General features: G+C 41.1%; 1 protein-coding gene across 5 annotated transcripts in view; it reads left to right on the top strand.

Annotated features, from left to right (window-relative positions):
• The window catches only part of ZNRF3 (zinc and ring finger 3), a 67,597-nt gene that overhangs the window by 44,283 nt on the left and 7,026 nt on the right, over window positions 1-16,288 (top strand). For 4 of the 5 annotated variants that reach the window (XM_053959087.1, XM_053959090.1, XM_053959091.1 and 1 more), the window contains exons 3-6: window positions 9,808-9,882; window positions 13,149-13,280; window positions 13,953-14,063; window positions 15,018-15,185. In XM_053959087.1, coding sequence (XP_053815062.1) covers window positions 9,808-9,882; window positions 13,149-13,280; window positions 13,953-14,063; window positions 15,018-15,185 — 486 coding nt within the window. The remainder of the gene's footprint in view (window positions 1-9,807; window positions 9,883-13,148; window positions 13,281-13,952; window positions 14,064-15,017; window positions 15,186-16,288) is intronic. The other variant, XM_053959088.1, reaches the window with a different exon arrangement.

Genomic DNA, 16,288 nt, shown 5'->3' on the forward strand with positions numbered 1-16,288 from the left:
TCTCTTAAGTTTTTGGACCTTCATTATTCTATGTGCCTTGTAAGCCTTTCAAACATTGAGAGCTGTTTTTGTTTTACATGCAGAACCTACCTGTTTCTCTAACAGGAGAATTGCATAGTGGCAAGAGTTTGAAACAGAAAAGTAAGAGAGCAAGTGCTGCTGTGTTGGATTATAGAAATGAGCACAAAAGAAGCCTGGCAAGCAGAATCAGATAAATGGACCAGAAAGTGAAGAAAATAAGGAGCAGATATGGAGGCAGGGAATGGAATTATTTAGGACTTCACAGATGAGTGACATGCCTAATTTTGGTGCACTAGGAGACAGAAGGCTTTGAAAGAAATTGGAGAACTTCGGAATGTAACCAGAGCTGCATCAGAGGGACTCCAATATTCAGAATAAAAATTGGGCAGATACAATCGACAGTGGTAAAAAGCTGGATCCTGGGAAATTGCAGACATAAAGTGGGAATGTTTTGCAATTATTTTCACAAGACTGAAAGGAAGGAAAGAGAAAAAAAAAATTACACAAATTGTGCTTCATATCCTACTGCTTTGAGATAATTTGCCAGAACATGTTTTTCTGCTCTAAACATTTTATCTTTTTGATGACCAGGTGATATCTAGAGGTGTGGTTTTGGATAACATGATGATTTAACATTTGTACTGAGTTCAAGGAAATTACTCCAAATGAAACAAGTGATCATACTGTGAACTCAAAATGAGTAGGAAGTGCCTTTTAGTCAGTGCAGGGAGTACTGACCGAGCTACTTACAATTCTAGCAGGTTCGTTTTTGAACATTTGAGTTGGACATATTTGTGACATGAATTAGGTTATACAGATTAATTATACATTATTAGTATTTACATTGCTGTGGCCTTAGAACTGTTCAGTAGGAATATGAAACTCTCACAGAGACTTTTAAAAATATCACAAAAATGTGTGTATTCCAGTGCATTAATGTCTCAGTTCTTGGCCCATTGGTGGTTTGTTCAATTGGTAAGCCAAGAGAACACATCACAGACATGAGATTTTTCAAAATGCTCAAATAACGTGGTCCCTTTGGGATAGGAAGAAAGATGGACCTTAGCCCTGAGGATCCAAATAGTGAGCTTTTAAATGGGTGTGGGGGGGGAGGAGGTATTTGCAAAGAGCACAGAATGCATAGACTTCAGGTCCATGGATGGTGTTGAAACTCCCAGAGGGTCGCTTCAGCTGAGTATAAGGGTCTAATGAGCCAGCCTGACTGTTTATGGGCTGTGGTTAACCTCTTGCAAGTTAGGATTTCCTGTCGCCAGCAATGAGCTGTGACCGCCAGCACCACAGTGTTAATGATGAGGTAGGGGCTGATGAATGGCTGGACTCCAGACAGCAGCCTTCACTGGCAAAGAATCAAGTGGCTAGAGGGAGAAAAACACTGAAGTCTACAGGGGAAATAATGCAATCTCCAGAACCTATAATTCCCATGTTTAAAAAAAGAAAGGGATAAAGAAACTGGCGACAAATTCAAAACAAGTGAAGCTTTTATCTCTGCATTCTGAATAGAAGATTGTTCTTCAGCAAAACTGGCTGTAAAAGCCAGGCCAGTTAAAACAATATGCAGGCTGCTTGCCTCCAAGTAACCAGAAATTGTTGGCTCGGAGTAGCCTGTTCTGAGGAGCCAACCTGCTGGGAGACGTTATCCAAGCAACGGCTTGAATGTAATTCCTCCCGCTGTGGAATGGCTCTTTGGCAAATGAAGACCCTAATTAGAGATGGAAGGGTTTCTATTTTGTTTTTCTTTAATCCTTGCCCCGAGGCCTCTGCAATACAGCCATGTCTCTGCTTGCGTGGAGAGAAGTTTCCAGTTTCCCTTTGTAACAAAAATCCTTTTTCATTTTTGTTTTCCCTTCTTTTTATCTTTTTTTAAATTTTTTTAATTTTTTTTTTTTTACAGAGTCAACAAACTAACAAGGGCCCACCACAGTCTGGGACCTTGAAACTAAATTAATCCAAAACCAAGGATAACTGTTTGGAAGAAGGGCTGTATCATCCTGTATTAGCCAGCCATAAACATGGAGAGTTGCTAGCTAAACTGGAATTCTGGCCCACCATGCAGATTTTTACTATTCAAGTTACTACCCAAGCTGATTCTAGTAGTAGAGAGGGAGGATCTCACAGAATCAGCAGTATCCTACTGGATTCCAAGGGCATCCCACATGATTTTTTTGTTCATTCAGAAAGACTGAAGTCCCTTACTAGGGCTTACATGCCTTTCTGTAGTCTTGGATGCAAATGCTCATCCCTGCCAAAGAGGACAGAACCTCCAGGGCAATGGACCGCAGCATTTGGATATGTGTAGAAGTGAAAATACCTTTGCTTCTTCTCAACTCACCTTGGTATATGTCATGTCTATCTGAACATACTGTTAGGGATTTCATGCAGGCACTTAATAACCCTGCAAAGAACACTGCATTTTCTGTCACTACTGAGATATGGATTTATTGTTTCATCATCTCAGATTATTGTGTTATCTGTAAAATGTCCTTGTTCACAGTAGATACCAACCTTTTGATGAAGGTCAGCTTCCTGAGGGTGAGGCTAAGCAAGACAGATGATGCAAAGCATTCCCCATTAAACTGGCTGAGGTTAGGTGGAATTCTTATTAACAATTTTTCAAAGTTTTGCCACTTCTCCTTCTAAATACAAGACGATTCTTATAATTTGTTTTCCCTTTTAATGTACATAAATACCAGTTTATAATTCTAAAGTTAGAGCACATGCCTATAGGAGGAGCTTCAGTACATTCTTTTTTAACAGCTTGGGTACTGTAGGGATGCCTTTTTATAGTGGTCTGCATTAATAGTTTCTTTAATTTACAACTCCTCCAGTGCTTTCTTATATCTCTGGTTTTTATTCTCTCAGCACCACAATATGCTTGCATGTATGTTTACACAATTATCTTAGGTCTAGTTTGTTGTTTCTATCCATCTACTTTCAGTACACCCTCAGTGAAAAGGGTAAGAATTATGTGATTGGTTGTAGTGGTGTTTTATAGCATATGATATAGTACAAGTTTAGTACATAATTTCTAAAATATCCTCATCCTTTGACCATTATATTTCAAAGGTAACTGTATATAGAAGTTCTGGGAAAACCTTGAAGGGTTAACCATCAATTGTGAATGTAGCCACCCAGTTCTTGCTGAGTGTGCTAAGTTCTCTGTGAATATGTAATCTAGTTCAAGACCCCAGTCCCCTCCTTTGATCTCTTCCAGTGCTCACCCTTCTCTCTGTGACTGTGCCTTGTCACAGCAACAAGAATGGTGATAGCAGAGGTCAGGCTTTGGGAGTGGAGTCCCATGACTCTGAAATGTATCTCTCATGTAAGAGATGTGCAGCCGGCAGGCTTTGCTGTGTTCAGGATTAAATAAATGTCCTTTTACTGTTTTTAGTCAGTCTAGACTCAGAACTGGTAAGTGTTTCTCCCTAACCCCAGAAAAGAGAGACACTTTAGTTTTCTTGTTCTTGATTTTCACCATCTGAGAGCCTCTCAGTACTGAGTGGTATGAATCACACTGGTGTGTATGTATATATTGTTGATGTGATTATTATGTATTGCATGAGGTGATAGTTTTTTTAAAACTGCAAGTACTTAGCTTTTTAAGGTTTGGGGTTGGATTTTTTTTTACAGAAAGGTACATTGGTTTTAAATTGTGATTATGCTTTTAAATTTTAAAATGTTGCTTCACACTTTCTATACTTCTTAATTGGTAAGTAACTGTTGTAATGCTGTGTAATTCAGAATCTATAGGGCATGTATATAAATCATATCTCAAGGTGCCAGAGAATTCGAGTATTCCAGTCAGGAAGGGGTTTTTTGCTGGTGTGATACATGGGAATTTGACTGTCTTGTTTTGATACTCTGCCTTTGTTTTCAGACAGAAATATTCAGACAGAAGAAAGTTCCTTTTTCATTATCTCAGAAAAGGTTTGAAATGGCATCCTGTTTATGCTTGGTTTAACTGAGTTTCTGGAATTACCAGGGAATTGTACATTAACAGGTCTGAAGCATCAGTTGGTTAATTTGTAACTTCTACTGTTTGCAAAGTAGATGGCTGTCCTTTTCTCCTTCTTCCTCTGCCCTGCAGAATTGGCCTGTGGCCTGGCTCGCTAGCTCCAGTGTTGGTTCAAGGGACAAGGTATTTTTTGTGATTGATTGAGCCTGATAGCAGTGTGGGGGAGAAAAGAGAGAGGCCTGGATTGTTCAGATGTTGTTGTCTGTATTCTGCGTAGCTCTGAGAGAAACAAGTTTTTGCATTTTCACAGTTGCAAAGAAAAGGTGTATTTGCACAATGCTGTGGGCTTTATGTAGGGTTCTTAATGATGAGCAGGTTTGGGTGTTACTGCCGAGCTTCATGTGATGCCATTTCTGCCATACTGAAAATCTAGTGCTGCCATCCATGGAATGGGGGTGCAGTTCATACTCACTGCTTGTTTTAATAGGGTTGTTTAAGGTATTCCTCTCTCCTGAAGACGTTTAGGGCTTTGAGAGCATCAGGGGCAGAATATCATTCAGCTGACTGGAATGGCAAACTGGCAGTGGCAACATCTCCTTGTCACAACCTGCAGATTCATCATGCACTTACGTAGGAACAAGTGGTCTCCCTCTCATCATTAGGACTTCCTGGGTTTGTCCAGACTTAATTGAGATTTTCTCAAAATTGCAGAAAGTTAAACCCTGATAAGGTAGGCTCCTAATGCTTGTTTCAGCACCAAAGTCTGCAGAAGTGTCATAGTTTAACCATACAACTATAGCAAACCTCTACTAGAAAAGCCAATATTATAGAACTGCATATTCTGTATCATATCTGAGTAATATTGTCTATATCTTTGTGGTCTCACTTGATCTTTATATGGAGAAAACAGGTGCAAATCAATTGATATTGGAACAGACTTTATTATTTTTGAGTCTGCTCAGGAGAAGACCAAGACCACTGAGTTGCTATATCCCTCACTTATTTTGGTCAAATATTGCAGATGGAAACCTCATTCCTTCAGCTGTATTCCCAGCAGTCAAAATGGTTGAAATCCTTGAACTGCTTTTCCAGAGCACTAAAACAAGACACTGCAGCTTTTCATTGAAAATCTTGTTCCTTGGAGTCACAGAGTTTGCAAGTTGCATGTCGCTGAGTGTTGCTCGTGTGTTACCAGTACACTGTGTGAGAGGCTGACTTCTCTTATTTCAAAGCACCAGAAGACAGCTGATGATAGAGTCAGCTATGAAAAACCTTCCACTTAACACTGCTTGCATAATCCTACTCTTTTGTCAGATTAATGGCCACTGACTCCACCATGTAGAGAGATCTGACATAGATTGTTGGATCTGATGGGCTGGGAATATCCAGAAAATATGCCTCAAGTTCAATAATTTTTAGTTCATAGAGAAACTGAGGGGGGAGAAACCCTCAAAAACTGGGTCAGTTGTCAGTTAAATAAGGACATACAAATCAATTTTATTGACTTCTCTGTTGAACAGTCTCGGCACTGATTTAGAGTAATACCATATTTTCTGTCCCAAAAACCAAGATGTACTGAAAAAAGGAATGGCAGTAGGAAAAAGCTGTTGTTATACCTGTTGGAGCTGTGCTGTTACCCTTTATTCTAGGAGCATTTTCCTTTTGGGACCTATACAACTGTTTTCTGTGTACTGTATCCTTACTCTTCCCATCTTGATCACTTTGGAGGACCAGCTAATAATGCTGACACCCAGTGGAACAGTTTGCTAAAAGGAGTTTACTGGCATTTGTACTGGTTATTCCTTAAACCATTGCCCAACCTCCTCTTCCCCAGCTTCATGAGTTTCTTAACCCAGGGAATAAATCAACCTGCTCATGTAGCACATACCATAATTATAATTAATATTTGTTAATTAGAGTGTACTAAGTTCCAAGAAGATAATACCTAGAGTTGGATGAACAAATCCAGGAAGAGAGATAGGTAGTTTTTAATGTAAAAACATTTGTGAGAAGATAATTTTATAACACCAGGATATATCTGTGGCTTATACTGGCAGCCAGTACTTTTGAAGCATCCTTTTCTGCCTTCAGTCCATCAGTATTATCCAGGATGTTAACTTTAAAAAGTTTATTTATAAGTAGTAATCTGGCTCTGCCAATAGCCATTTTCAACAAAATGTACTCTCTTAATGGATGTGTAATGCATTACTATGTTGATGTAAATGGCAGAGCTTGCAGTACTTAATGAACTTTGATCTCCCCACCTATAGTTTTAAGCCTTGGTCTTTCTCTCATCTGTAATTTATTCACTCTCTGAAATCCATTAGATTAAAGTGTCATGTCCTCAGGTGCAAATACTGCTGGATATTGTCAGGGAATTCTAACTCTGGCAAAGAAGTAAATGTAATGAATAAAGGCTGATGTTGTTGGTAAGATTTTTCTCTTAAAGGGGAACCTTGTTAAGCAGCTTTTCTTATGATGGTTACTCCACTGTTGTGTTCTAACTGAAACAATAATTGGAATGAAACCATACTAGAAAGGAGAGGGGAGGGGATGCTTGCCATGTTCATATGTGCAAGCATGCAAAGTCCTTCAAGATGTCAGGAAGGAGCTGAACTTTACTGTTTTGATTGTTGCTGTCCTACCTGACTTGAATGAACGAGAGGAACAGTGCACCTGTTTAATAATTATCTGGTCCCTTGGGATGAAAGTTTGCCTCATCAAGGAAGTTGTTACTTCCTTATTGTATTTGCCTGCCCCACAGGGAGGTATTGCAGAGCTCTTAAAATCTTTCTGGTGTTCTTTGAGGTAATAACTTAAAATTCCTCAGGCCTGGAGATGTGGAGAGGTATTTTTCTTGTGCTTCTGTCACGTACACTTCCTCTTATCTTACCTAGATTACAAGGCCTATTAAATTCTGCCAGATTTTAATCTGAGACAATATTTAATGTGCATTTTATTGGTAACGTCCATTGTTCTGTAGTAGCATAAACTCTAGACTCTGAACACAGAGATGGACTGGGAGGTTGTTGTCGCTATGAACAAAGTGATCACTTGAATTATAAGTGCAATTACCTTTTTTTTTTTTTTGGTTTGTTTTCTATTACTCTTTACAAAAGTGGGAGAATACTGATACGTAGTGATAGTCATTTGTTTTAAACCACAGAAGACAATCACAGAAAGCAATAGGCCTGGCAAATGAATGGGAATTGAATTGTGGAAATGTCTGATTGTTTGCCACAAGTATTGTAAATGTAAAAGTATTAGCTTATTTTCCCCCCTTATCTAGCTTGGTTTATTTTTGAGGTAGGTTTGGTCACTTTGCTTAGAAAAATGATTTGAGGGAGTCTAAATGCTGGCTAGCCCAAAAAGAAAAAATCACGTGCCTATTACAGACTGGCATTGTTTTAAGTGGGACTTAACATTGCTGTGTTATTTTGAGCTGCCCTGATTACTGAGTAGCGGACGGGGTATTTTCAAAGACGTTTTGATTTAATTATCCTGCGGTATTCTCGGGGATGCCGGAGGACCGGCGGTGGCCGGCAGGTGGTTCAGGTTGCCCCGCAGCCCCGGTCACAGGTGCGCTCCGGCCCCGCCGGCCGCCACCTGCAACCGAGGGCCGGAGGGGAATGCCCAGCGAGCAGAAGTGCTCCCGCCGCTCGCCCTGCTCTCCTTCCCTCCGGAGTGCCCGGTTTTACGGCCGAGCTGGAGGCGGAGGCAGCCTCTGATCTCCGGCCAGCGGATCCTGGCCCGTCGGGCGGCCACCCAGCCGCGGAGCCGGAGCCCGGTGCGGGCCGTGGCTCCCGGGCCGTGCCCTGGGCTGCTCGGGGCGGCGGGAGCGCCTCTGCACCCGAGTGCGGACATGGCTCTTTATGGAGTGGTCAGTGCCTCCGGCAGAGCCGGGAAACTTGGCAGGAGCGCCTTTCCCTGGGAATCAGGATTTAAACCCCAGCAAGGAATAAAAACCCCCGCGTTAACCCCGCGGCCCCGGCCCCTTCCTCTCCCCTCCATGGCCGGGCACAGGCGGCGCTTCCGGCGCGGGGGCGCTGCGGCCGCAGGGGGGCGCTGTGCGCGGCCGCTGGCCCCTCAGGGCCGCGCGTGGGGCGGGGGGAAGGCGGCGGGAGCCTCGCAGGGCTCGGCGAAACGAGCCCCGCTTGGCCCTGGCGAAACGAGCCCCGCACTTGGCAGGATGGCCACACGGGTCACCCCCATTTGCCAGAATCACTTGGCCACGGTGAAACGAGCCCCGCACTTGGCAGGATGGCCACACGGGTCACCCCCATTTGCCAGAATCACTTGGCCACGGTGAAACGAGCCCCGCACTTGGCAGGATGGCCACACGGGTCACCCCCATTTGCCGTTGCCCTCCGCAGCACGATTTTTTTTACTCGGTGCTTTTCCTTTCTTAACACCTGGTGGTAGAAAACTTGTTGCTCGTTCAGTGTATGCACCCAAGTAAGGAGTTTTTATCAGCGCTGATCTGCAAAATCTCTTTAAAAATCTCTTCAGAGATCAAGGGGCCTTGCTTGTTGACTGATCATCCTGAAAAAGCATTCGAAATAGCCTGAACAGTTCTGTAAGGGGTGCGTGTCTGTAAGGGGTCCCTCACCTCAGGGCTGCTGCAAGGGAGAATGGGTGGTAGATTCCTTTTAACTCTTCCTCCCCAACAGTTCTTAGTCATTAACCAGGTGTGCTGACTTCAAAGGGGACAAATACCTGGTGGGCTGAGAAAAAGCTCTAATTTGGGAGTTGGTTTCCCTGATGTGCTGTCTGATGGGCCCTTTTGATTTAAAATAAAATATGAGAATAGAGCAAAGAAAGTGACCTTTATGTATTCAAACCAACTTCTCTGTATTGGCCAACATTTTTTCAGGAAACTGCTGAGTAATGTTTCATAATTTATTACTTTTGTTGGTTTCTCTTATACCTCAATGTAAGTTCAGGTTCTGGTAGTCTCTATTGAGGGCCAGTGCGTTCCTGTTTAGTACTGTGGTGGTGATAGCTGTTGTTGCTTGGAGAAATAGTTTCTTATATTCTGTGTCCATAAAGGCAATAGGATTTTGAAAAGTTACTGGGAATGTCTGCTTTGTGGAGCCATTGAGCAACATTTGAACAGTACATGCAGAGACACAGTGGCAGAAGCAGGATAAAACCCCTCTGTTAGCAATCTAAAATACTGTTTTCTCTATCCCAGAGGATTTTAATCTCTTCTAATGCCTTCTCTGTGCAGTTGGTAACTCCAGGTTTGGACTGTATTTGATGAAAAGCTGTGCACTTACATAGCTCTGATCAGCATAAGAAACGTGTGCAACAGTTCTGACCTCTGATGGTCAGAAAAAGCAGTATTCTCTGAGGCACAATTTGAGACTGTGATATCCTAGTTAGTGAGAGTGACACTGAAAAAGTATAAAGAACCCGGTCCACCTCAATTTTCTACACTAGTGAGCTTGTCTCCACCCCAATTTATAGGGAAGATAGTTTATAATGGCACTTATAAGTAAAATAGAGGGGAAAAAATATAATTTAAAAAAAATTCTTCTACTTTAAGTCTTTAGAGGATCTAAATCTAATTTGAATTCCTTTAAAAAGTTGTTTAAAGAGGAGTTTGAGAAGGAAGGAGCAGAAACACTGTAGAAGCTGTAGTGAAGTTTAACTATGTTCCATGCAGATTCAGGAGCTCCTGTGTTTGTAATTGTTCTGTCATTTGTACAAAATGTTAAGTTTTCTATCTGGAGATGAAGAGAGGGAGTAATTTTTGAGTTAAGAAGTTATCTTTTGGGGTGGGACTGAGGATGCTGTCTTTCTTATTGCAGGCAAAACGAGCAGTACAGCGAGGAGCCACAGCGGTCATCTTTGATGTTTCTGAAAACCCAGATGCCATTGATCAGGTATGAAGCAATGCCAGGCAGGAAGCAATGTAGGTGTTGGGAACCTGGTAGAAAGGGAAAACTTTGGGGAGTTAGATTTTACTTCTAGCTTTTGCTAGAATCCAGAATCCAAGTCTGGGATTACGGTTTTGAAAGAGGATGGAGGCAAATTTTTTGTGGCCCATTATCTAATCAAGGAGTTTTTTTTGCCCAGCTCTGTGTACAAAACACAGGATGTTTGGCCTTTCCAGCCTGTGATCAATAGTGCTGTTGAACAGCTGCTATTTTTGAGATTGTGAAACAACTTTCCAACCTGATTCTAAACAAGTTTCTTTTTAAAACTTATAACCATTTCTTTCTCATTTACAGCTGATGATGTCTGCCCATGTATTTTGTGGACAAGCAGGGTTTTTCTTCTTTTTCCAAGTCTTGTTATAACTTTTGTCTTTCTATTTGAAGTGGGTAAGGTAATAGCCCTATGAAAGGCTTTAGCATACTTCAGCCAATTTTGAGTTATTTCAGTGAAGAAACATAAGCACAAAAATAGTCTGCATTTGGTCTAGCTCTGTTTCATCTTGAAGCAAAACTGCTGTTTCTGTTACAGCAGAAACAAGTGGAGCTGAAGGTATTTAAGTGCAGCCTGTATTTCTTGGGGGAAAAGAGAGATCATCAATGTTTACATTCAAGAAGCTGGCTTTAATTCTGAAATGAGCATCTGTTGGACAAAGGAATGCAGAAGATCCTGTGCAATGGATGCTTTGAGTACTGTGGTGTGCATGTGCATCAAAAGTTGCAACCTTGATCTTGAGAACATTCACAGGGATATTTTTTTCCCCCTTTTCTACACAGAAAAAAAATCTCTTTACAAAGATGTGATCTGTCTTTTTCTAATTCTGTTACAGCTTCTGGTTACTTTCAGCCACCCTGCTCTGGACTTGGGAAGCTGAGTTACTGTCTCTTGCTCTTTTCCCTCTAACAACAAAAGCTTTCCTTGCTTGATTATAAATAATAAACTGGGTGCATCTGTCCTCAAGAGCTGGGAAGCTAGTCTAGTGGATGTTTGAATATTTTGGGTGTACCAATAAAATGGAAGAAGGTTACTGGCTTAGAGCAGTAGCTGACAGAGTGAGTTAGGCTCTGTTAGATGAAAGAGCAGCAGCCTGTGGAAACACTGGCAAACAGGAGAGGAATGACTGGGTGTAGCTTTCATACTCTGAAAGTAACAGTTACTGGATTAGTTCTGTTCTCATGCTGCTCTGGATGCTTGTTTTTAGTGGATTTTGATTCTCATCTAAAGTCTTCAGAACCCTTGACATCAGGGGTGCTAAGTAATTTGTCTTTAAAATAAGTACCATTCTGGCACTCATAATGGAATTGTGGAAAACAATGACATAACAGTGGAGGGAAAACTGACATGAGGTAATCTGGAGTATCTTTGGTTCAAATGGAAATACCCTAAGACACTGAGGGGAGCTGTTTAGGAAGTTTTCTCATGTATGCTTGTTACCAAGCACTAGAACAAATAAGGGAGATTGCTTTGAAAGGGAGGAGTGGAGTGTTGTGAAAGGCAGTCCCTCCTGCCAGTCAATGAACAGAAACTGGAGGCAGGCCTGACCGGAAGAATTGCCCTCAGTTAATTTGGTTGATGCCAAATAAAAGGAAATATTTGCCTAAATGGGGTTTATTCCCATTGATCTGAGTATCTTCTGCTGTAAATTAAGAATGAAACTTTTATTTTTAGAAATGCTCTCTGAAGTCTGACTTGTTTTTTAGTTTTACTTTTGCATATTTGAAGAGGAGTAACAGCACCCAGAGCATCATGGTTAGCAAGAGTCTGACAATGTGCAAAAATGACTGAGGAACTGGGAGAATTCTCTCTTGAGCAAGAAATCATGAGAGAGAGTATGTGTATGGGAATGGAAGGACAGTGATTGGATTTGGCCCTAGACCAGCAAGGCATGTAGGATCCCTGGATACTGCAGCTAGTTTTAGCTCATCACAAGACACCTGCCTTAAAAGTAGTTTGATCAGTGTTCTCAGAAAATCCGTCAAATACTAGGAAGAATCAGTTTAAAAAAGTCTCAATGAAATCTGTTATCATCATCTGGTCAGTTAGAGTCCTTTAATCAGGATGATGGACCAGTCCACTGGTAATTTCTACGTGGTTTAGCCAGAACTAACAGGTAGCTATCAACAATGCAGATCTGTTAATCTCAGATACTCTTGTTCTGTTTGCTCACATTCCTGTCATCTCATTCCTTTCCCCTGTACCATTTCCATCTGCTTGTCAGTGCATTGCTTCTTTTGTATCAACCAGCCTCTGCACTCAGATTTTACTCGTAAGTCAGAATAAGCTACATGAATTTAACGTGTTGGTGCCATTTTTTAACAGAACAATTCTCTTGTCTAGTTATTACTCTCTCTCTGGTATCTAATTTAGCAGATTGTTGTTCTGGATTTGTTGGCCAGAGAAGTTGCACATTCTCCACACTTGAAGGTTTCCAGCATCTGACTGGATAAAGCTGTGAGCAGCCTGATTTGATGTCACAGTTGACCCTGCCTTGACCATGAGGTTGGGCTCATGACATATGTTCCCACACACATTATTTTCTGATTCAATGATGTAGCCTTTTTTACAAAACATAGCTGGACCTGGAAGGAAGTTTCAGTGTGAATTATGTGGTCTACTCAAGTGCATTAGTCTTTGAGGCCCCTCCATCCTGCAATCAGTAGGTCTCATCATTGCTAGAACTCAAGTAATTTTGAATGAATTTGTAGAGTTAAACATCAGAAATTACTAACTTAACTTGGCTAGGTACAAAGAGCCTGAAAGACAGGACTCTGATATGAGATTGTTCAGAAAGCTGAAGAAATTTCTATGTGAATAATGTTGAAATTGAAAGATTGATAAAATATATCAAGGATATTTTTTTTGAATGTACAGATTTTTATTCTTCATTGTGAGGTTTAACATTACAGTATTAATATCTGCACTGATACATGATGCAGCTAAGTTAAAGTGGCTGTTCAGAAATAGCATTTGCTTATCCTTAATCTTAGTTTTGGTCCATAAAAAAAAAAGAAAGAAGGCAGCATAAGTCAAAAGTTTAATTCATGTTTAATTCTGTGGGATACTTAACTAAAAGTCTGTGCTAGAAGAGAACAAAGGTGCTTGAAATCAATTCCACATTCATACTCCTTAACCATTCTCTGCATTGTCCAGAAGGAATGTGGTTTTCCTGAAACATGCCTTCTGAGCAGGCTACTTTTTCTTTTTTATATTCTAGCTGAACCAGGGCTCAGAGGACCCTCTGAAGAGACCAGTGGTGTATGTGAAAGGTGCTGATGCTGTCAAGCTAATGAACATAGTTAACAAGCAGAAAGTGGCACGGGCCAGGATTCAGCATCGCCCCCCACGGGTGAGACTTTCAGATCCTTTCTCTGGGTATCACAGTGCTATTACTGCAGGCAGGGCTTGCTCACTACACTGTGGGTGAAGATGTTCTGATGCTCCTTCTGTGCATTAATGCATGTGAAATTCTGTTGACTTAAATAAACTGAGTGACTGCACTGTGGACAAGCAGCTGGACCTGGTGTAAGTATACAATCCACAATGTGGCATCTGCTGTCTTTCAGAAGGAAACTTTTGAGTATATAAATGGCTAAAAAATTCACACAGTAGAAGTTTTTCTTGATTAAGTAACTTAGTTATTGCACACTCCTGATGGTTCAGTTTTGAATGTTGATTTTTCAGTCACTTACATGCATAAGCAGCCCAGTAAGCTATAAAAATTTGTTTTGGTGTGATTCACTCAGTTAAAAAACCTGGATTTTGCAGTTCAGAGACTGTAAACCCTGTAAACCTGACATCTCATAATTGGCATTCTGTGTATTCATTCACTTGCAGAGGCACACGAAATGCAGGTTTTGTGTCATAGAATCCCAGTTAATGAACAGAACAATGTGTACTCTGACTTCTGCCATTCTGACTGTGTACATTCAGCAATGGCCCCTGAGAAATTAGAAAGAAACAACAGCTTTGAGTATGATCTAAAGGAAGGAAAAATAATACCTTTGTTTTAATTTTTAAGCAACCCACGGAGTACTTTGATATGGGAATTTTCCTGGCCTTCTTCGTGGTTGTGTCTCTTGTTTGCCTCATTCTTCTTGTCAAGATCAAACTGAAACAGCGACGTAGTCAGGTAAGAGCAGTAGTGGGAATTCACCGAATGCTGAAAGTTAGCTTCTCTTACTTTGTCCTAAAATGTGCTTGCAACTTCCAGAAATGCAGGATGCTGACTTACAGTAGCCATCTTGGTGGCTCTGTGGTTTTATTCATGTGTGTAGGCCTTTGGAAGAACTTGGAAATATCTTTAAAGGAGATTTACATTGTCCCAATATGTTTGTTCAGTTAAATCCTGGAATGAAAACAGTACAGAAGCAGTCCACTTAGGCACTGGGAAGAAAGAGCATTTCTGGTTGCTCACAGGTTATCAGTAGCACTGATACTTCTAAATGAGTCCAGATTCTTGCTGCTGTATTGTGGAGAGGATCAAAAATAAATCACAAATCTTTCCAATAGGATAGCATCTATTGAAATGGGAGGGGTTTTCAAGGTAAAAGGTTTGGTTAGGAGAAATTCCAGGTGACAGAGTTTTCCCTGGAGGAAATGATACAGCTAATTTATAATATTTCATTTTAATCCCTTTCTCAAGTATTGCTCCAGGTAATATTGTGGTAACAGCACACTGGGGCATTACAATCAATACTGACATATAAAAAAAGGTTCCTGGCCAAGTTTTATATGTTGACTTGAATAGTTGCTGCCTATCAATTGAGAAGTTGCAGTGTATCCCATTTGTCAGCACCTTCATCCAGTTCTAATTCAGAGTAGTTTATCATTCTCACTTCTGCATGTGGCATACATTCTTTTCCATGAGGCTTCTGATCTGAATTCTAATTAGCCTTCTTTCTATTTAATTTAAGAAATTATACATCACTTGGGCCTGACATGATCTGTAAGATATGTTATGGTGGTGTTTCTCTGCTATTACACTCTAGTCCCTTACACAGCAGCATTGGCTTTTTTTTTTCTTTTTTCTTTTTTTTTTCTTTTTTTTTTTTTTTTTTTTTTTTTTTTGTTTCTTCTCATGTAGAATTCCATGAACAGGCTTGCAGTGCAAGCACTGGAGAAAATGGAGACCAGGAAGTTTAAGTCCAAAAGTAAGGGACACCGAGAAAGTAACTGTGGAGCACTGGATACACTCAGTAGCAGCTCCACCTCTGACTGTGCCATCTGCTTGGAGAAGTACATTGATGGGGAGGTAAAGGATGAAAGGTTTCTTCACATGGGCTGGGAACGTAGGTGGTTTTAGCACTGGGGTACGTGGCTGGCTGTTGGGGACATCCTGTGCTGAGGTGGTGCCACTTGTCAGTTTGATCACACTGAGCAGCCAACTTGGCCTCAGCTGCATCCTGCAGCTCTAAATTACCTGTGCTGCAAAGTGAGAGGTGAAGGATCCCATTTGCAAGTTGCTACCTTCACTGTTCTTGCATTTCTGAAGAACAAGTCACAAAGAAGGCAGGGTTGCCTCAGCAGTTGGTTCTCTGGGTAGTTTTTGCAAGTCATGCACCAAGGTGATGATGCGTGCAAACTCTGTTGGAGGTAAGGAATATCCTTAGGGTTTTGCTTTTTCAGCGTTTGGTGGCACCCTGTCTTAAAAATGTCAGGTACACAGCACTGCTGGGAAACCAGAGGAGGAGAAGGAAGAGAGGTCAAAATGTTCAGGAACAGTTTTTTGACTCCTCAGTTACAATCACTGTATTGATGTCAGGGCTTGGTGTCCATGACAGTTCAACCCAGAGGAAGCAACAAAGGGTGAAATAGAAAATGGGCTCCTTGAAATAAATAAAATAGAGGCAGTCAATATTCACAGCTGTCAACTTCCATTAGAAAGATTATGTGAAGACATTTTATTTTGAAATTATTCATAAAAGAGTCTTACTTCTAAGGCTATAGAAAATAGCAGCTGCATATTTGAGTGCTGCAAGGTGCAAATAGAAAGTTTAATGAAATTAGTTGATGGGAGATTGTTCCAAGTAGCAAGGATGAAGGTAGACGAGGACTTCAAAAGGGCTGTACAAACTGGCTGCAGAGGAAGTTCAGGCATGAACTTCAGCTTGAAGTGATAGACATAGGGAAGAGCTTCACATATATCAGGGGTGGGTTGGGAGCTGAGCATTGCTATTCAGGAACAAGATCTTGATGCTTTAGATAGCTTTGAGAAAGCAAATTGGTGGCAGTTTAACTGCTTTGTGGCAGTTAGAAAGGCAAATCAGATTCTAGAAATGAGATGGGAGTCTAGAGAACTGAACAGAAAACATTACACCACAGTGTAAGTTTAGTCATGTTCTCACTTTGAGTACT

This window comes from Vidua chalybeata, chromosome 18 (genome assembly GCF_026979565.1).
Source record: "Vidua chalybeata isolate OUT-0048 chromosome 18, bVidCha1 merged haplotype, whole genome shotgun sequence".
In the NCBI taxonomy this organism is placed as follows: domain Eukaryota; kingdom Metazoa; phylum Chordata; class Aves; order Passeriformes; family Viduidae; genus Vidua; species Vidua chalybeata.